The 22,878-nt window shown below is 37.4% G+C and overlaps 1 protein-coding gene across 1 annotated transcript in view; it reads left to right on the forward strand.

The window, feature by feature from the left end:
- LOC145675074 (esterase FE4-like) overlaps nt 1–17,235 on the forward strand; it is a 37,339-nt gene extending 20,104 nt beyond the window's left edge. The window contains exon 7 of the mRNA XM_081745443.1: nt 17,032–17,235. Within this exon, the coding sequence (XP_081601569.1) occupies nt 17,032–17,235 (204 nt within the window). The remainder of the gene's footprint in view (nt 1–17,031) is intronic.
- Nucleotides 17,236–22,878: the final 5,643 nt, after the last annotated feature.

Here is a 22,878-nt window from a genome sequence, read left to right on the forward strand (position 1 = left end):
ATTATAATTTTCGTATTAAGAAATACCTTAGCGATATAATCCATGACTTATCAACCACAATTCTTCTGCAGGGTTGTCCAAACACATTAGAAACAATAAGGTGAGAGGAAATTTTAAACAAATTCAAGGTTAGAAATTAATAGAAAAGGTCTTATGCAGATTCTAACGCGTGATTAGTTCCATATTAAGAGTTCGACTAACATATGTTTCCTGCAGTAGTCAGGCCTTTAGTATGACACTTATCATACGTCAAAACGACTCTATATAAGGCCCAAAGTATTTAAGCGGAAACCAGGCAAAGCACTTGTCTGTAATCATAAAATACAAGTACGTGTATAATATACGTAGTAAGAACATGCTATTTAATATTGAAGATTTGACCTGAACTGCAATCTAAACTACATTCGAAATGAAGAAAGTTTGCCCGCATGTTATTTAATATCCCATTAGCAAAACGTCGGCGGAACTCAAACGACGAAATGGCGGACCGATGACGGCTACCGCTGGCGGAGCGTCAACGAGTTCATACTTATACCGCCAGCGATTCGATGGCGATTGTAGGATTGACCTCGTCATAGTTCCGCTTTGAGTTCGCACTTATCCCGCCAATACTCTCTCTCCGTATACCTATATACCTCATGTGCAAGACGTACTCGGACCGACTGCGAACCGCGGCGGCCTGCCGTCGATAATTTGGTGAGCCGATGGGCCTTAACGCCAACAACATATTGCATTGGTATTTATGCTCTGAAAGTTCTATATCAATAAAGGGTTAAATCCAAACTAACTACCGCTTTAGCGTACTTGTATGTTAATTTAACATGAAAGTTTTTAAAGGGTTAAGCCGGTCAAAGGGTTACTCCCTTTCTTCGGAATGAGAGATATAGGGATGGGGAGATTTCTTTCTTTCTTTCTTTTTTTTTTTTTTTTTTTTTTTGTAGGTGGCATGGGGGGTTTGGAGCATTATTTTATTATATTTCATTTTATTTTATTTCATTCTTAGTTGTGGGCATCATTTATTTTTTTTTTAATATCTTTGGAGACATCAATTTGCAGTAGATATGTGGCATTATTGTTCACTATTGCTGTTACTGGAGACCGGGCTATTGGTATGTTATGAGAGATGAGATGAAGTGCAGGTGGGCGTCACAAACACAAGGGTAATGTTAGTATGGACGAGTGAATGGTTATCTTCTGCCCTGGGGCGTCACAGGGCTGATGAAGACAGATGAATCCCGCTGCTAGCAACATTGATGGAACACTAGTGCAGAGATGGATAAATGCATGGACTAACAAGTAGATGAAGTGGACGGTAAATTGCAAAGTCGGCCTTTTGAGGGTCATTGTCGTCTAAAGTGTTATGGTGTAGAGTGAGAAGATGTTGAAGAGGAGTGGCTTGATGACGTGAGCGCGTATCATGTATTATGTCCTGTTGAAAGGTGTCTAGGAATATCGGATTTCCTTCTGCAATGACTTTTGTAATATATTTAGTGCGAAGTGTTTCTAAGTGCGCTAATATTGATGGAAAGTTGATTCGGTGATAGAGGTCGACAGTCAATGGTGGTAGTTTGATACAATAAGCAAGTCGGAGAGCATGTCTTTCGGAGATGGCGAGTCTATGATATAGTTCATCAGGGGCAGAGATCCAGCAGATATGGCCATGTGTGAGAGCAGGTTGGAGGAATACTTTATAGGTCGTAATGACAATGTCGGTATGTAAACCCCAGGTTGTGCCCACTAGCCGTCGGAGGAGGTTTAAGCGGTTCGTTGCCTGTGATCGAATCTTCTGTAGGTGGGGTTTCTAACTGAGTTTAGAATCAAAGATGATCCCAAGGTAGGTAACTTGTAATGATCGGCGGATGAAAGTACCATTTATATGAATGTGAAGAAGTGAGGGATTGCGATGATTCGTGAGCGGCTACGAGGGAGAAGAAGTATAAAAGCTTGTGTTTTGAGAGAATTGGTGAGGCGCCACTTTGAACACCAGGAGGTAAAGGCGTATATTGCTTACTGGAGTGTTCTATTTATGTTTTGAACAGTATTAGATGTGGTAAGAAAAGCGGTATCATCTGCATATAAATATACTGAGACATTTGGTGGGAGAGGAGGCATGTCGGTGACAAATAAAACATATAGGAGAGGTGAAAGGACAGATCCCTGAGGGACGCCACAGTGAAGAAAGATCGGATAGGAAAGAGATTGGTTAATATTAATGTAAGCCATACGATTAGAAAGGAATGAATGTATACATCGGATGTATGAGATAGGAATATGAAAGGAGTAAAGTTTTGCAATGAGACCGGCATGGAAAACTTTGTCAAAAGCCTTCTCCAGATCGAACAGTAACAGACAAGATGGGTTTGATGTATTATAATGATTTGTTATCGCGGTGGTGAGGCGTAGAAGCTGGTCGGAAATACTAATATGTGGCGAAAGCCAGCTTGATGTAGAGGGATGAGATTATGGTCAGAAAGAGGGGTATGTAGACGGCTGACTAGAATGCGTTTAAAAATTTTGGTAAGTACTCAGGTTAGTTGGATAGGACGATATGATGAGAGTGTTGTAGGAGGTTTGTTTGGTTTCATGAAAAGGAGAGGTTTTTTTTTTTTTTTTTTTTTGAGATTTTCTATTGGGAAGGGTAAAAACCGGTGCGGAGAATGAAGTTGTATATGTTTGTGAGGAGCGAAAAGAGGATAGGAAGAGATGATATGATGAGTTTATAAGTAATGTGATCAAAGCCGGGGGCCGTGTTTCATTTTGATCGGATGGTGGAAGAGATATCTTCAGGAATTATGAGATCGTTAAGACGGAAAGCAGTAAGTTGGTGGCGAAGATTGGGTTGGAGTTGGGGGGCATGCGGATTTGCAAGATGTTCAACACGACGGGTGAGAGTTCGATGAAGTGGTTGTACGGTTGGGGTAAATATTGCTTGTAAGAAAGAGGCAAAAGCATTTGTTTTGTGAGTATCGGTTTGAAGAGGGTTGTTATGAGAGATGATAGGGTATGGCGTATGACGGTTTTTACCAGTTAACTGATGGAATTTTTGCCAGAACTTTGTAGGATGCGAGGTAGTGGATAAGGTGTTGCATGCTGAGATCCAACATTTTCACTTATATGCGTCTAAGTAATTGTGGAGGATGTGATTCCAGCGACGACGTTATTTTAATGATATAGGATTGCGTGTACGTTGGAAATCTCGGAAAGAGCGCCTAGAAGCAGCAATGATAAACTGATATTACGGAGGTATTGGGGGTTTATGCGGATGACGTGCACGAAGAGGGATGTTGTTTTGGGTGGCTGTGTCGAGGGATGCTGTGATTTGGTCCACAAGGTTATAGAGTTCTTGTTCAGTAGTGAGCTCCTGTAGATTTTGTAATGAAGTGGTGAGGTCGGTTTGAAAATTAGCCCAGTTTGCATGAGTGTAATCAAAGAAGTGAATTAGCAGGGGTTGTGTTTGAGGGGATATGATAATAATAAGGATCAAGGAGTATCGGAGCATGATCGCTACCGAAAGGTGGGAGAACTCTGAGATTGTGAATAGTCAGACAAGGAATACTGATAACTATGTCGGGTGAAGTATTGCTTATTGGGCGTGATGGCGATGGTAGATGATGGTAATCGAAGGCTAAAATATTAGAAATATAGTTTTGAAAGTGTTGTTTCTCTGCCTGTGAGCGACTATGAATATTTATGTCTGCCATGATGATATAATGTCTGAACTTATTGTCGATGTATTGAAAAAAATCGTAGGGAATAGGGTGGCCTGGTCTGGCATATATGGTACAGAGAGTAACGATTTTTGGGCGAAGATACAGTGTGACTATGGAATATTCTGGTAGATCATGTGGCTTTGGAAAATTATGAGGGTGAATAGGAATAGTGTGATATTTTCCAATTGCTGTGCCACCATTTGCTAGTTGATAAGGTCTAGGACAGCCATGACGTTGGAATTGAAACTGAGGAAGGCAGATATGATTGGTAGGTGTGAGGTAAGTTTCATTTAGGGCAAATGTCTGTACTTTTTCCTCTCGGAGAAGTTATTCAAAATCTGATTTGTCAGTAACAAGAGATTGAATGTTAAGGAAGAGGAAGGTGAGTGCCATGGTGCTTGAGATCATGAAAAAAGTTGTTTGGATAGGTTGTGTATTTACAGAAATTGTCATTCCGGATCTGTTTTAGTAGATGTTATGGAAAAGTGAACACGTGGACCTGTGTAAGTGGCAGAAAGTTGTAGGCCAAATAATTGTTGAGCGATTTGATCGACCTGCATAAGAACGTGTGGGCGTAAGAAGGGGTGGATATTTTGTAGAATGAGCGTCGTGAATCGAAGCAAGTCTTCTACTGTTACGGTTAAGGAGTTTGCAGGAGTTGTAGCGGAATCGGTAGCGCGGATTGAAACTGATAGTACAGGTTTGTCAGTTAGTGGAGCAGGTTTGTAGTGGCATTTGTAGCTGTAGGTTGGATGTTGTTAACAGGTATTGCATAGGGGTGTTTTTTTTTTTTTTTAAGGTTGGGGCAGTTGTTGGTTGCGTGGTCTTCATTGCAATGTCCACAGCGGGGTGAGTTAGGACAGTTTTTTGTTAAGTGTGAGGCATGTTTGACAGCGTTCGCAGCGTATAGGAAGTGGGGGCGATGTGCGGGATGGTTCTACCCTGTGGTGTCTGTGATAAATATAGGCACCATTTTGAAGCAGATTGTCTACTGTTTCCTTAGATGCTATAAGAACTCGTACAATATAGATAGGGCCTGATTGACACTTGATGTGAATGCATTTATGTACTTCATAACATTCGAGTCGTAATTCGTCAAGGATTTCTTCGTCTGAATAGGCTGGTGGAACGCCTTTTATCACTACTGAAAACATGGGCTGACGTATAAGTGGTGGCGGTGGTTGCTTTTTTCTAGTTTGTGAGAGAGCTTGAATGTTGGCTTTGTCGCTAAAAATGTGAAAGCCTGCTTTGTTCCGGATTGTTGTAGCGAGGTTTTGGTCGAGATTTGATTATGATTCCGTTTCTAGTGAAGACTATTTCTGATACATTGGCTCTTGGATAGTATTTCATAAGTTGGATTAGGATATGTTTAGGATTAGAGTATTTGGTGTCAGCATTGATGAGAAGAGAACTGAAGATTGGTGGAGATTGGTTTGAAGCAATGTCCATAGTTTGATAATCTATTGTGATATGATTTTGGATTATTAGATGTGTATAAAAAAAGAAACAATTTAGTTTACTATTGTAAAAATAGGTTTAAGTAATACTTCCTGAAAAATAGGAAATTTTCACTTTTCAGGAAACAGACTTGTAAGATAATTGTAAGTCAAAAACAAAAACAAATGCAGGTATTAATACAACAGGTGAAAGTCCAAACAATATACAGGGTGCGGCACGTAAAACCGGCCCGTAAAGTGAACACATAAAATGAAATGTAATGTATTGAATATGATTAACTACAACACATAAATGAAATACAATGTATTGAATATGACTACTCACCTTCACAGCAGCCTTCACAGCAGGTGCTGAAAGTGTCCTCCGCCCACTTCAACACACATGTGAGCACGATTGAGGAGATTCATATATATCCTTGTCAGTTCTTGTGTTGTAATGCTATTGGTGACATCCTGGATCCTGGTCTTGAGTTCTTCAATTGTGTGTGGATTTGTTTCGTATACTCTTCCCTTTAACAGTCTTCATAAGTAAAAGTCACACGTGGACAAGTCTGGTGACCGAGGAGGCCACAAGCCTTTGCTGGTTGTCCTCTCTAGTGTAAACATCTCATGCACAAGGGACAATGATGCAGCTGATGTGTGGCATGTTGCACCTTCCTGCTGAAAGTAACATAACTGACGCTCCTCTTCGGTCAAGTGTGTATAAAACTCCTCCAGGATTCCCATATACACGTCACTGTTCACTGTCGTCTCAAAGAATATGGGCCCAATAACGCGTGTGGCGGAAATGGCACACCAAACACCAATCTTCTCATCATGCAAGGGTACCTGGTGGATTGCGTGTGGATTTTCTGTCGACCAATACCGGTTGTTTTGGGAATTTACGTACCCAGACAGGTGGAACCACGCCTCGTCACTCATGATGAGCATTAGTGGATCCAAGAAACCACTGGCAACATTGCTCAACAGCCATGAACAGAAATGCACCCTCTTCTACAGGTAAGGCTCCTTCAGTTCTTGCACAACACTTATCCGGTACGGTTTTAACTTCAGTCTCCTTAAAACACGTCTGCAACTTCTCTCACTCGCATGAACCTGTTGACTCAATCTCCTGGTTGACTTTCGAGGACTTCTTGTCATTATCTCCTCCACCTGCATCTTTAATTCAGGTGTGCAGACAGATGGTCGTCTGTTCCTGAGAGCATTTTGAACCGATCCTGTACGCCGCCATTTTTCAATCAATTCCTGAATGGTGCTTTTTGCTGGCACAGAACGTCCTGGAAATTTCTCCCGAAACAAATTCTTTGTTTTCACAAAAGATCCAGTGAGAATGAACCCTTCAACAATGGCAACACGCTCGGGTATCGAATACGGCATTATCACACACTGACACTCACCCGGCTTAACACAACGAGGCCTTTTTCTCAACTGGTTTCGAAAAGTTTCACTGGCTGCGGCTGCACGTGACTGCTGCAGGTCACGTAAGTCGACCCGACCTCGACACGCCATCTCTTGGTAGGAAGGTAGATTATTTAAGTGTTGCCAAAAACACAATATACCAGAATATTACGACGGGCCGGTTTTACGTGCCGCACCCTGTATAAATGGGGAGAAAGACAAACAAGAAAAATAATAACTGATAGAGGCTTGTTCAAATTGGATTGTTGCTCAGTACTAATATCACTATTCAAGAACAATGATGGATAAGGCTGTGTTACCTCTAAACTCATACCGTAAGTTAAATATCTAAATTTTGTTATAGAAAAGAAAACAATTAAACAAAAAGTCTTATGCCAAGAGGTCTCCCTCCGTGCAGGATAATTATTTATAAATAATATCTAAATACAGTATATACTAAAAATTCTTGCATGTTTGTTTTAAGAAAATAGAAAAGATGCATCTCACTTTTTTCCTTTATTACTACCGATAGATATAATATATTTCAGTTATTGGTAGTTATCCATTTCGCTACTTTAATTACCTTGGTATTAATTTATGTCTCAGAAATTAATTAATTTTCATAAAACATAACACTACTGGCGCAAATCCCAGGGGGGACTAGGGGGACATGTCCCCCCAATCTTGGACCTGAGGGGGACTGTCCCCTCCAATAATCTGACTTAAAAAGTGCTCTTTGGGATAAGTGTGATGATTTGTGTCCAACCGCCACAAAGGAATGTGAGATGAAATTGATTTCTCTTGGCTTGTCCATTTTTAAAAAAGAATCGTATTCTGTAGTATTTCAAACTGAACTTCGTGCTGTAGTGCGTTTAGTACTCTCATCAATATGTATTACTTTCACTTCCGCTACTTGGGCACAAACTGCAATAAATGCCAGAGGAGGATATGCCCCACTCCTCATGCTGGAAAGTTGTCCCAGATGTAGGTACGGGCACAAATTCCGGGAGAAATAGGGAGACATGTCCCCTTCTACATTGGAACTGGAAGCTCTCTCAATAGTCCGATTTGAAAAGTGCTTTTTGCAGATAAGTGTGATGATTTGTGTTCGAATGCCACAAAAGGAAAGTGAGATGAAATTTGTTTCTCTTGGCTTTTCCATTTTTAATGAAAATGAAGGCGTGCGACTGTGCGTGACGTAACCTGATATCAAATCTTATCTCTTCCTCCCTATAGGCCCTAACACACGAAGAGTATATAGATTACCCAATGTCAGTAGAACCCGTCTTTTCAGTAAATGCGCATTTAATCTATTTGTAGTATCAGCCTAGACATCTACTCATGCTTCGTAAGCTAACTATCTCTCTAGCCTATGGAACCCGGAGGTTCAATGCCGCGTTCACAAAAGCTCTCCACTGACTTCTATCCTTAGCCAACTGGATCCAGTTTCTACTTTGTATTCCTATTTTTACGAGATCCATCTTAATATTGTCTTCCCAACTGCGCCTAGGTCTTCCTAATGGTCGTTTACCGATTGGTCTTACCGCTAACATTTTGAAAGCGTTCCTACTTTCTTCCATCCTGGCTATATGTCCTGCTCACCTAAGCCTCCTAGACTTGATGAACATAACAATGTTTGGGAAGCCGTATAATTTATGTAGTTCCTCGTTATGAAGTTTCCGCCATTCCCCATTCCCGTTCCTCTTGGGTCCGAATATTCGTCTGAGCATCATGTTCTGAAATACTTTCAGTCTATGTTCTTCCCTCAGAGTAAGCGACCATGTTTCAAAACCTTATAGAACAATAGGTATGATTATGGTTTTATATATTTTAAGCTTCAAGTTCCTCGACAGAATTCGCGACGCCAAGAGATTTTGAACTGTTTAGCAAAAGTATTATTTAATATTTTAACGCATTCATAATTTGCCGTATTACCTTCCCGGCGCACTTCCTTGTATTAAGTTTTCTCTGCATTTATTTCTAAACCCTTGCCCCTGCAAGCGTTTAATAAGATCTCTGCATTTCTTTCTATTGTTCTCCTGTCATCACCTATTAAATTTGCATCATCAGCATATGCCATAACCTGGTGGATAGCGTTCAACTGTAGGCCCTGGTTGCTCTCTTTGATTTTCCTTATAGCGTATTCCAGGACAAAGTTGAAAAATAATGGCGACAACGTATCTCCTTGTTTCAGGCCATTCTCGACGTGAAAGCTCATGGCCAAAAATTTTCCTACCCGGACTTTACTTTGGGATTCATTTAAACATTCCTTAATTAATCTAATTAGCTTTTTCGGTATTCCAAATTCTGTAAGAACGTTGTACAATGTTTCTCTCCTAACCGAGTCGTACATGAATAAATAGTTGATTTATGGGGCTACTGTATTCCCACTTCTTTTCGAGTATTTGGCGGATGCTAAATATTTGGTCAATTGTTGATGGATTTTGTCTACATTCACACTGATAATGTCCAATAATTTCATCTGGGGTCAATGTTGCTAATAGAATGTTTGAAAAAATTTATACGACGTTGACAGAAGAGAGATGCCTCGGTAATTATTACAATCAGTTGTGTCACCTTTCTTGTGGATTGGAACAATGATTCTTTCCAGTCTTGTGGCAATTCTTCCTTATTCCAGATAAGGAGAATGAGTTTGTGTATCTTGTTCCACAATTTTTCGCCTCCAGCTAAAATTAACTCAGCCGGAATGTCGTTTACACCCGGATATTTGTGTTTCTTTAATTTCTTTATAGCGATTTCTACTTCTATTCGATTGGGTTCTGGAATATACAGTTCTGCGATGTGTATCTCCCTTTCTCCACACACATTAGTTTTTGGCTGCGTGTTAAGCAAATCGTCAAAGAAATCTTTCCTTCTATTTAAAATGCTATCTGTATCAGTGAGAACTGTTCCATCAGCTTTCTTTAATATAAGCACGTAGTTGATAGCCTTTCTTAAATTCGTTGATTTTTTTATACATGTCCCGAATGTTTTTATTTTTACTATTATCTTCAAGTTCCTAAATTTTAGCTTTCAAAAAATCGCGTCTCCTTGTTCTAAAAGTTTTGAAAGTTTCCCGCCTCATGTCTAGGAAATTTTCTGTAGTTATTTCATTCGGATTTTGTAGCCAACGTAATTTCGCCTGTTTTCTCTTCTCTGCTAGTTCGAACCATGGTTTGTTCCTACGTATTTCCGCGTGTCCCAATTTTTCTTTTGAGAGAGGATACTTCGTAAGCAAAGAAAAGAATTCAATTGTTGGACTATTTTTCTCCATAATCTTAAGGTTACATCTGTTAACTAAAGAGTAATTATATGTTATGCGTCAGATTTCTGTAAGGATTTCTGTAATGTTATTGAGATTATCATCAGTTTGCTCAAAGAGCATTGTTACGTCATACATAATTGATATTCTTTCTTCATAGTTTTGGGGAAGTCATTATTTAAATTATTATAAAACAATTTTAACGTGGATCTTTGTGGATGCCTAATTAGAAACATACCAATTATAAATATGCACGTATTCAGATTTCAGAATGTGTTCATGGCAGTGATTTGTAATACTGATATATACTACTACTTCATCTACTAATATATAATAAACATCGCCTAATATATAACATACTCTTCAGTTGATCAGATTCATCTACCGTCATATGAGTTTCTTCTCCCTTCTGTAGAATGAACCTCAAATCTGCCCCCTCCCAATGTTGAAGACAACCAATGGCGTATTTACAATTTTGTTTCGAGGGGCTATGCCCAACACAAGGAAGGAAGTGGGCAATTGCCCACCTGAGCTTGAGAATTAAATATATATTTTTTATGCATAAATTGAAGTTATAATGGCAAGAATTGCAGACCTATAAATCCTATATATGATACAAAAATTTAGGGGTGAATCTAACCCTTTATTCTATTCATACAAGAAAAAGGAAGCATCCTCTTGGCCTTCCTAATTTCCCGGGCTAATTATTCCCCCTTTTTGATTTTCTTTAATTCGAACATTTCCTTCTTTTAAAAATAACTAAATGATATATTTTTTCCTTTGTTATAATAACTAAAGTCCTGTCATGTTGATATCCGCGCAAGTTGGTGTGGAACACCAGTTTCGCTTATCAACTCCTCTTAGTTTTGGTGTTACTGATGACGGCCGACTTGAATCGCATCTGGCAACGGCCGATAAAGTATGATAGGCGAAATGAAAGAAAGTAACGTCAAGAAAAAGAAACAGAAAAGTAGAAAGGGCGGAAGAAAAAACAAAAGGATGTAGTTCTTACATGGAATGAAATTTTACAAATACAGTATATTTTCTGAACAAAAAGCATAAGAAAATGGAAAGTCAATGACATTCTTAGAAATGGTAAGAAGGATTATTGTTGTACGTGGAATGCGAAAAACTAACAAATTTATTTCGGGGGGAGCTTGAGCCCGATAGCCTCCTAAATACGCCAGTGAAGACAATTCTGCTCTCCTGATCCTTCACAGCATTGTTTTCAAACTTTATATACATATATAAGCAATGTTCAATATATATATATATATATATATATATATATATATATATATATATATATATATATATATATATATATATATATATATATATATATATATAATATGGGAACGGGCTTACCCGTCCCCCCCAATGTTCAAGACAGATTTGCGCCTATGCATAACACAACTATAAATTTTAAAAAGTTACGAAACACTATGTCACTTTCGGATGCTTGACTGAAAGGAGATCGTGATCGAGTTTCTTTCTTCTTACTTTGCGATTGTAGTACATGACCTGATCGTTTATGAACATTGGGACCCGTTTTGGTTTTGATCTCCTTGGACTCCATCGAGTTCATAGGGGACACACTCACGGATCTTGAAGACTGCAATATGGCCGAAGCCAGTAGAATATGTTAGGTGTAAGCAGGATGAGAAGAGAATAAGAACGATCAAACTGACAGATGTCCAAATGAGGTGAGATGATCAGACCGGGTGCAATGATGATGATAGGTTTCACCAGTGGCGGCTAATGTTAGTGTTGCAGCGTTGCGCAACGACCAAAGTATTTCAAGAAAAAAAAAATATTAGCAATAGTAGTAAGAACAGAAAAAATACTTTCTAATACTCCCATATACACTTTAAATAACATATTTTTTACTTCTGTAACTGTCCGTTTCGTTAATCCGTTTTAAAAAGCGAAAAATAATCCGTCACAGAGTCTCTAATTTATATTGTGTTGCAGCGAGCATGCAACGACCAGATTCCTTCAGCGCGGGAATTGGAGCAAATGTTAAGTCTCCTTTCCCCTATCTTAGAAGTTAAAGGGACTGGTCGTTGCAGTGCTTCTGCAACACAACACGGTTTCCAGTGAATGAGAAGGTTCTTCGCGCTAAATAAGCTTTCTGAATTTTATTTCACTAGCAATTAACAAATGGAATTTGTTTTTATGCATTCATATTTTTATATTACGGTACTTATACTGAAGCAAATCAATATAATGACAATAAAAGTGATAGCAGAATTACAAAATAAAAAAAGAAAATATATAGTAGAGCAGAAATCAAATGAAAGTAGATCCGCATTTACAAGTTAATTCGTAGCTTATATAGATAATGAAAATTTCTTCTACAGTAATATGTGAACCAAATATTAATAAGTCAATATGCAGAATCCCCCCCCCCTCTGTGGATAGTATCTTAGTATATACATATTTCTTTAATAAAATAAATATATTTTATACTCTTGATAGAACTGTATAGTGGGGAACGCCACATTGAATTTGGGACTAGTTAGCAATGCTCAAAGGCGTAGCCACGAGGGGGGTCCACCGGGTCCGGACCTCCCCAAAATTTCGAAACTCGACTAGCATTTGTAGACTTTCTTAACGAACCATACTTGTTTAACAGAGAAATGATTGATGTAAGCTAAGTATTTTATTTTACGCCTCATCATGTACTCTTTCTTTTCTTATAGAAATAATCGTTTTATCATTTTTTCTAAAAATATAGGTGACAGTAATTAAGAATTACTTATCTTTTCGGGTACAGTAAAAGACAGGTTCGTTATTAAGCAGACGTATTGGACCTTCCTCAAATACTTTGGACCCCTCCCAGCTAACATGTTCCTATATCTGGCGGGTTTCAAGGTTGCTTTCCAGAACGTTGATAAACATTGTTTTGCCTCATGTGGAAGTATATTGTGTTCATCGTGCATTGCGTAACAACCAAGACGCATGATTTGGAATGTAGTTCTTTTTTCTTTCACGCACAAGTGTGTGTGTGTGTGTTGATATATGAATAGGGTTGCCAACTCTGTAAAATAAAAAAAACGACATTTCCTCAAAATTCTCTGTGATATAGGTCTCAGCGTGAAGTATCTCTGTTTGGACCTATCCATGGAAAGGAAATGTACTATCGTGAACGAAAGTGCATTAACACATATATTCTGTATGTCCTTAGAACATTCACTAATAAGCTTAATAGATACATTGTGCTATAAATGAGAAACTGAAATTGATCAATCGGCATTGATCAATTTATTGTATTTACCAGTAACTACCATTCCTTTAAAATTATCGAAACAGATGAACAAAATTATAATAATCTTTACGTGACAATTTTGAATTTGGAAAATGAAATTCACTCTTTAAACATATAGTCTCTACTTCAACTATAGGAAATTGCTTTAAGAAGTCCTTTTCCACTCTTAATAAATGTATAAAATTCCTTGAAAGTAAATTTCAAATTTTCCCTGATACAGTCCCTGTCATATCTCTAAAATTTTCTAAACAGGTGAAAAAAAATATATTAATCGTTGATAGATGGTGAAAGGTAACAGTTTTGAGTTTACAGAATGACAGTTAACTTTCCAATATCTGTACTTCGAACTAGATACAAATTTGAAAAAAAAAAAAACTGTTATAAAGGGGCTGGTGAGAAGTTTGTACCCGTCACCGGCTTTAATCAAAATAACAGCAATTTATCCGGCCAGACCAATGAAAAGCCGGCCAGTTTACAGCCCTATGTATGAATATGTGGCATTCGCAATTCATATACTAGTATCTCTTTTGTATCAGCTGTTTTGGTTATTAGTTATTAATTTTATTGTGTGTGCTTTAATTCTGTACATAACCTACAAATTCTGAATGAATTGCATATCATGACTTCTGTAAATAACTTACAAAAAAAATTGCCCAGCTTTCAACTGAGAAAAAACTTACAATTAAGGCTTAGACAAAACAAGCAAAGTGCAATTCAGGAGAGTGTTCGAAAAAAAAACGGTTTAAGTTTACAGGACACCTTATGGCAGTAATGTTGTATGCACTAGGTACATTTCCACAATTTATTTGAAATTTTCCTAGATAAATTGTGAATAAAGCGTGTTCAATGTACATTTTTTTTATAACATTAATCTTTGCTACGAACTCTCTTCAGTCTACACTGAAGAGGAATTCGGATCACTGTCAGGGACTGAGTTTGCTAGAATGAATTGTTCACAAAAATCTAGAAAAAAATATTTAGTGAATCTACAAAGTTCCTGCAATTAATATTAACTATACCTATGGCGTCAGTAAAAGAAGAAAAGTTCTTTTTCACATCAAAAAGAATTGACACTTTCAAGAAATTGAATGTCAAAAGAAAGGTTATCACCATTGGTTATGCTTTCCATCAAAAAAGACGTGACAATAAGAATACTAGAGTTCAACCAGCATGTATTAGGCAGATTTGTTCCAATCAAAGAGAGAAGAATGAACTTACTAATTAAATAAGGTGATTAATCGGATTAAATGTTCTGCATTATTTATTTTTTAAAAACAGATTTTTATTTAATTTAACATGTCACATAGCATTTACATATAAAGTTATGCCGATTAGTCAATGAGTCCACTTTATATCTTCTGTCTCCGATCGTTTGTACTGCAACACCCGAAACCACAAACCACCGGCCGCCACTGGGTTTCACCCTCCAGCACTGAAAAGTACTGTCAATCCCAGTGAGAGCGTATCCTACACAATGTCCTCGAAGGCACGTTAACACTTCCCAGCTAGGCTAGGCTTAGTCAGAACAGCTTGTGACGTATGGTACATCAAGCAGATGAGAGAGTATGAACATGAAAGACATGGTCTTCCGAACATATCGGAAGTAACTGGTAATTGTCAGTGAGAATTTTTAATTTTCTTTTCTTGCTTGCAGCGAGCAAAGCTTTCCGAAGTATATTTGACATTTCTGCCAACTAACGAATAACATAACATGTTCTGCAGTGTGCGAATTAGATAATCTATATTGGGGGGGATAAAATCAGGCCAAAGGACATAGTCTGGAGGTTCAAATTTCAAAATGAGCTAATAAATGCCTTACTCCCCATATATATATATATATATATATATATATATATATATATATATATATATATATATATATATATATATATATGTGTGTGTGTGTGTGTGTGTGTGTGTGTGTGTGTGTGTGGGTGTGACATCTGTAATAAATAAGAGATTTATTAATTTAATAAATCTACCGACAATAACTATGCACATATATATTGTCTGACATACACACACCCCACTAAACCTTTCTGAATGTGTTTTAATGTTGTACTCACTCTTGTCCCCGTAGCTCTCTAAGGTTTATTTAGTTAATAATTCGGCTTGAGCGATAGCCATGATCACAAGCATATGTTAATTTTTCCACTCATATTGAAAGCTTCCACTTTTCATTAATACATACAGGTTGTGAAAAGAAACCTACTTCAGTCTTGTGAAAACCACTAAAATTATCAGTTAAACTGGACTTTTTTTTTTAAAGAAAATCTATATATTAGCCTATCAAATAAGAAATGGATTGTTGCTGGTCCCGATTTCTCACATCAAGGTCAAATCGAAGGCCAAATATTTAAAATATCTCAATTCAAATTTCGAGCTTGTGCTTCTACTTCCCGCTAAAGCTCTGCTCATCACGACTTTTTTTCTCCAAATATCGATTCCGTGATGGGCACGGAAAGTCAACACTTAAAAATTACTTTACTCTTAGGTTGAAGATGAGTTGATTCACTATGGGCTACGTTATTCAAATAAAGTAAAACATTACACTGAAGTTTTTCAGACAACATTAATTGCGTGGACAGCAAACTGTACAGCGAAAAGATGGAAAAATGAAGAGTTAACTTTTTTAAAAAAAAAAACCGCTCCAGTTGAAATGCTTATACAGACACGGACAATGACACGGAGAACCAGTCGTATTAACAAATGCTGAAACAAATCTTGAATTATTCGCTTATGCGCCTAAAAATCGCTCAACTTCATTAAACTTACTTTTCCAACTTCATTAAAATGTCTGCTCACTAGGAGCGTATCCCCCAGCGTGTACGTTAACATATACTTACGAGAGAATACCTATATCTCAGATTTTGAGTACAGTTTCAAAAGTTCATTTCCGTAAACTGTAAAAGCAGTGATTACTGTGCTAATTATCACAAATTAAATGCAACTTTTGAGTTGCATACACACAACCTACTAGGGAATGAAGACCATGTGCTAACAAAGAGTACACTGAAAAATGAAATAACATGTTGTAACAAAAATTAAAATAAGATGATAATCGATACAAATATAGAGGATGAATATGACATATCCGAACTTCGCCAAGTATGGTAAAAGAAGCTATTTGTTTACTTCTTCTTGGCGAACCGCTAAGAACATTTATAAATCCATATGTGGCTTTGTTATACGCAATTAGTACATTCAAATTCACAAACGATGACGAACTGAAGGGTACGAAGGTACAGTTGCAAGTAACAACCGTAGTCATAATAATATAGTTCTACTAAACAACGTTGAAAATAGTGGGTAATTAGGTGGTAAGTAGAAATGACCAAAACTGAACAGTTTACATCGATCATTTCGAAATACAGCTAGAAGATTAAATTTACAAGAAATAACAAAAATCAGTGAAATTTGGAGTTATACTAAGCATAGTTTGAGGGGGAAAGCGAGCATCCCCGGTGGGGATACTTCAGCTGACTTCTTTGGGGGGGAACAAAATGTGATTGAGGGGGAAAATCCCCCTCATCCCCCCCGGTAATTCGCACCCTGATGTTCTGCTATAATCGGTCGCGAAAATAGTTCTGTAAGCTTATGAACCATCTGACAACAGTACAGTGCTGCCACCTATTGTTCTTTGTCGTCCAGTGGAAACCTTTTAAATTTGCACACTGGCACCTTCATGTTTCATACCTAGATCTCAAAAATTTCTTATGCAAATATCATCGAACCATTATTATTATTATTATTATTATTATTATTATTATTATTATTATTATTATTATTATTATTATTATTATTATTTGCAATCTCTAATGACTGTCTACAATTTTAGATCGTTCACACAGTTAAAACAGGTATCTCAGTTTCGATCAAAACGAGACATTCACGAATGTTCTCTTCAGGTGTTTAGTTCATACCCTCTAATAGTACTATCTTTTGTTTTATGTATGGCGCATTATTCCTTTTGTGATATTCGCTCCAACAGTGGAATTAGCAGGGAAGCAGCCATTTATTTCCAAGCACCCTTACGAAATGTTGAAAGACGGAGAAATGTTGAATGTAAATTGGATTGTTGGATCAGTTACAGCAGAAGGACTTTGGCCAACAGCAGGTTCTTTTGGATTTAGATAGGTAAACAATAATAGTAAAAAAATGTTGCATGCTTCATTTGTTTCACAATAATTCCTCAATCAATGTTTGAGAATGCAAAACACCAAGAGCCTTATGCAGCGTCGTTCTGACTCGTGATTAGTGCCATAGTAGAGATTTCGACTAACATACATATGTTTCCTGCAGTAGTTAGGCCTTTAGTATGGCGGTAATCATATGTCAAAACGACTCTGCATGAAGCGGCAAATGTTTTTGACTTCCTGTAATAATGAAGCAGTTCCTTTAATGTTTTGAGTTCATGGAGTGTAAGTGAACAATGAGAATTGACGTAAGGTATTGTCCACGAGAAGCTAGCATAACCTGGGGTAGAAGCCCGGTTTATGAACTCTAACTGAGAACTTTCGATATTTTTGAAGATTTGATTCTTTTGTACTTGAGTTAAAAATTTAATAGTGGCAGTTATTTAATTATTTAATATATGAAGACGAAGAGGTTAGCTGAAGACCCTGGAGCATGGAAACTTCTCAGTTGCAGCAAGTGACCTGCCAATAATGGCAGAATACCTATGATGATGGTATATACGAGGGTCATTGCAAAAGTCATGCCAACTATTTTTTTTCTCGAAAATGGTAACTAATAAAAAAATTCTGAAATACAAATTGAAGGTTAGTTCATAGGTAAACATTACATGTAGGGAGATGGATGAACACACACACCACCATAAAGATAAAGCACAAGAAAAAATAGGGAAAATTTTTTGTCGTTTCAGGCGTGTTTTACTGGTAATTGCAACAGTACACAATAGTACAGAACAGGAATACGTACCTGTGACATCCTAGAGAATCCACCATATATGCCAGACTTATCACCTTGCGATTATGACCTCATACACCGCCCGCTGAACGGGAGGTTCGCTCGTTCCTGTCATTCACTGCCTGCTCAAAGACCCTTCTTCCTATTGTTTTCTTCGAAATTTGACGCTAGGGCGCAGCACAAGCATACCCTACCTCAAACTTCACAGCAAATATCACTATACAGAGTGAGGTATATTTCTGTCGTGGTTTTACGATGTGTTGTTACCTGCTCGATATATTTTGAAAAATGGTATATTGCTGTGTTCCTTTTTGTAAACCAAAACAAGGAAAACCAGAGTTTCGTGGTGTATCTTTCCATGAAATACCTTCAGAAACTGAACTAAGGCAGAAGTGGTTGGAAGCAATATCAAGAGAGGGAACATCCAAAGGAAGCGCGTGGGTTCCTCCTGATCGTGCAGTAGTTTGTAGTTTACATTTTCAAACTAACGATTACAAGGAAGATTGTAAAGTGAGAAAATTAAAACAGAATGCTGTTCCAAACATTTTCCCAAATTATCCAGCTTACAAGCAACCTCCCAGGAAAAGAAGCAGAAAGGAAAGAGATTCTTTGTCAGTTGAGGATGTATGCCAATCAAGACCTGTCAGGGTGGAAGAAGGTAAGTTCGTATTTTTTATTTAACGATTACATTTCGAATATATAGGATTGTTTCAGGCCTGTATCCACGAAGGGGGATGGGAGGGCCGGACCCCCTTAAATTTTCAGTGATCTCCTAAAAGTTTCACGGTAGGCTTGCAAATGAACTATAATATGGTTGGATCGGGCCTCCTAACTTCTACCGCTCACCCCCCCCCCCAAATTTTTGGGTTGGCTATAAGTCTAGATTGTTTAGTGATGAATAATTGTGAAAGTAAATACTACTACTACTACTACCACTAAATAATAATAATAATAGTGGTGGGCGAGTGATTATGCTCGTTGTTTCGTAAGCAAGGGGTTCGTTTCGAGTCATTTTAAATGGATGCTTTAAAAATATGTTTGATTTCTTAAAGAACGCAGGAAAGTAGACCTTAAAGCCCATATAAAATATGATCATAAACAATTTTAGACATTTAATCAAATGCATTATTTATATTATTTATTTTTATTTATTTAGTTGTTATAATTATTATTTTGCGAATCTTTCTAATTCCATTCGTAACAGTCTTACTACATATATTTTTTTCTGTATTTTGTTTTTCAGGTGTAGCAGCCATTCAGGAAGGTTTTCCAACGGACAATGATTGTAATGATAAAAGATCTTGTGATGCTGGTATTCAAGTGAAGATAGTGAGTGAAGCAGAACTACAGAGACTAAAGCGAAGATATAATAAACTTAGATGTAAAATCTTCAGGTTGGAAAATAAAGTGCGGGAACTACAAGAGACGTTAGTGCATATGAAAACAAAGCAAAACACGGACCCAGAATTAAAATATCTGAAAGCTCTCAACACTGCGAAAGAAGAAGGCAATCCAACGGCCATCTATATTTTAGACCAAATTTATAATTTCGGGAAACAACGTCCACAGTGGTCAGAAACAACAATTCGTAATTGCATTGTTTGGCGTACAGTTTCCCCAAAAGGTTACGAACACGGAAGAGAGTCTAAATTAATTCTAGCCCCTTCGCGTTGCACTCTCGATAGATATTTAGGAAATGCCAAATGTAAGGTTGGTGTCTCATCTCTCATAAAAGAAAGACAACGCAGAAGCGTCAACTTTAAATTCGACGGACAAAGTGGTTTCTCTAATTTGCGATGAAATGGGAATCAAAGAAAGACTATTATATAACAAAGAAGAGGACAAGTTTTTTATCTTAGTTGAGGCAGAAGATATTTACGATAATGATATCGGTGTAGCGCCAGTTCTAGCCAACAAACTATTGTGCTTTGTAATCCATGGTTTATCTATAAAGTATACGGTACCAGCTGCTTACTTTCTGGTTAAAGGTTTGCAGGGGACAGAACTTTTTTGTCTAGTTCAGAAAGTAGAAATTGAGGAGGAGTCTAGTTCAAAGAAATTTAGGACTGTGGGTTTCATATATTACGGCTTGTGACAAACAATCACAGGACAAATGTTTCTATGTTTAAGAAATTTGGGGAAGGAAGTTTGCGAACATGGGTCGTACATCCTTGTGATCCAGATCGAAAACTGTACCTGAATTTTGATTATTGTCACCTCATAAAAAAAATTTGAGATCACAGTTTTTGGAGCATGATATGGCAGATAAAGGAGGGGTTATTAGCTCAAAATATGTAAAGGAGATCTATCGGCTACAGAAGGATCTGGCTATCAAACCGGTTCGTCATTTGCGCAAAAAACACCTTGATCCAAATTCCTTCGAGAAAATGAATGTACTGCATGCCGTACAACTTTTTTCTTCTTCTGTCACTTCCACAATAGAATACATCATGGACAATAACCTGCTCTTCAACACACAAATCAACTTTTCCGAAGCAGCTTCCACAGTCAAATTCATGAAGAACGTATGCATGTTTTCACCGTGCATGATGTCAGTGACACAACGAAACATGTAAGACACAACCATGAAAACGCTATGGAGTTTTATTCAGTTGCCAATCACCGCCTCAAATGGCTAAATGAAGAATTTTGTGCGTATTTAAAAGAAATTCAAGACGAATCTAAGAGAAACAATCTCAGGGGACTAACAAAAGAAAGCTTTGAAGCTTTAATCTTCACTGCGCAATCCATTGTGTCATGCATCGCTCATCTCTTAGACAACGGCTTTTACTACGTGTTGACGAGAAGGTTTTCTAGTGATTCCATAGAAGCGTTGTTTAGTGCTGTAAGAATGGGGGGTGGAAGCAATGACATGACTGATACCAGAACAGCCCAAAATGTCATAAAAAGAATTGTAAGATCTGGACTTATTCTGGCATCAAAAGATGCAAATATTGCTTGCCAAAAAGACTGTGATTCTACCTCAGAATCCATCAATCTGAATTCGAATAATATAATGTCAACAATACCTGAACTACCATGTTCGGTTCTGGTAATATTATAAGAAATTCAGAAGCGAAGAACGCCTCTTTATGTAAATCTGGAAACTGCACCGCAGGCGTCCGAGAAAGTGACACGAATTCGTTTCAGATCAAGGCCTCTTTCACGGAAAATATTAAAATTGTAATTTGTGAACTTCAGAATGAATTGATCCCCCCTTCCAAAAAAAAAAAAAAGAAATGGAAACAACAGAATATCAAGTGTTCAGTGTTGTTCTTCATAATGAAACTCATGTGAATTTTTGTGAATTTTATGGGAACTTTTGTGTAGATATTGTTTTACATTTGGTGTGTGAGAAGTGGATGAACGGCGAGCCTTATTACCGGTCTGGAACAGTATCGCAAGAAGGTAAGTAATTAAGTGCTTCTTTGCTTAGATTTTATTAAAGAAAATAGAAACAGGCACACAAAATGATAAATACTTCGTGAGATATGGCCTAACAATTTCACAGACATTTCTTTGAAGTGTACCTTTGAACAAACATTCAAGAAATAACTATACTCTAACATTTACAAGTCAGAGTTCTGGGGTGGTATAGTAGTGACGCCAAGCGGCGAAATCTGGCGCTACTCGTGTACGTGAAAACTCATGGAAAGATCAGGCAGTAACGAGCGACTGTCCAGCGGGCAGTGCCTCATACCAAAGCTGAACGAGCCATTGCGTGGAACACGCTTTCGAACACGTGAAGACTGTCACAGCAGTCACGCGTGAGATCCAAAGATTCACTCAAGATCAGACCATGGGTAGGACTATTTGGCGTCTTCCACAGCATTTACAGTGTGTGGTGGATTCTTTGCGAGACTACTTCGAGGGACTCTAAGATGTTACATGCACGTGTTTCTGCCCTGTACTATTGTGTACTGTTGCAATTGACAATAAAACTCGTTTGAAACTACAAAATTTTGTTCGTCTTTTTTCTCGTCCTATATCTTTATGGTGGTGTGTGTTCACCCATCTTCCTGCATGTAATGTTTACATATAAAGTAACCTTTCATTTGCATATTTCAGAATTGTTTTTATTCATTACCATTTTCGAGAAAAAATAGTTGCCATGACTTTTGCAATGACCCATATATATATATATATATATATATATATATATATATATATATATATATACAATTCCATAAATATTATATATTTTCAGCGGTTTGAGACGTTGTTAGCAACATGTAGTATTCAAAACGAAACATTAAAAGTGAACATTTCTAAATCAAATCTGTACGACTAAACCAGTGAAGTTTAATTCAACTTTGAAAAAAGAAAAAACAATCTTTTGCTTAAAATAAGGTGAACGTTTCTTAGCAATCCGTTCTCTGATCAGAAGCAATTCATCAGGTGAGGTTTCGTCGTATTGTTTCATATGAATGATGATGCCTTCAAACAGTCTAATGCTTCTGTATGTGATTTTAAAAATCGTGCATGAGTAAAGGCTTATTATCGCGGTTCGCTTAAACGAGACTTTAATGTAATATGTTAGGTTTTATGCGGACAACGAAGCTCAAACTTGCAAAAGTCAGTATTCTGTGTTTTAAAAAAAATAAGGGAAGAGAAAATGAAAACTTCATCAAAACAAAAATCTGAAATTAAACTTAGACCAAAGAAATGTGGATAAAATAACGGTACCGTTATTGATTAACTGCAGTGGACTCAAAAATAGATACAGATATCAGAAACACTTAATATCGAATCTCCCGTTTTATGAAACAGCGCTCGTCTGAGTTAAACAATGTTTACAATACAGCTCTAAAAACTCCGAGTATTTCTTTTCCCAGAACCTTCAAAACAGCC

The sequence above is a fragment of the Thermobia domestica genome, chromosome 18, assembly GCF_964235325.1.
Source record: "Thermobia domestica chromosome 18, izTheDome1.hap1.1, whole genome shotgun sequence".
NCBI lineage: Eukaryota > Metazoa > Arthropoda > Insecta > Zygentoma > Lepismatidae > Thermobia > Thermobia domestica.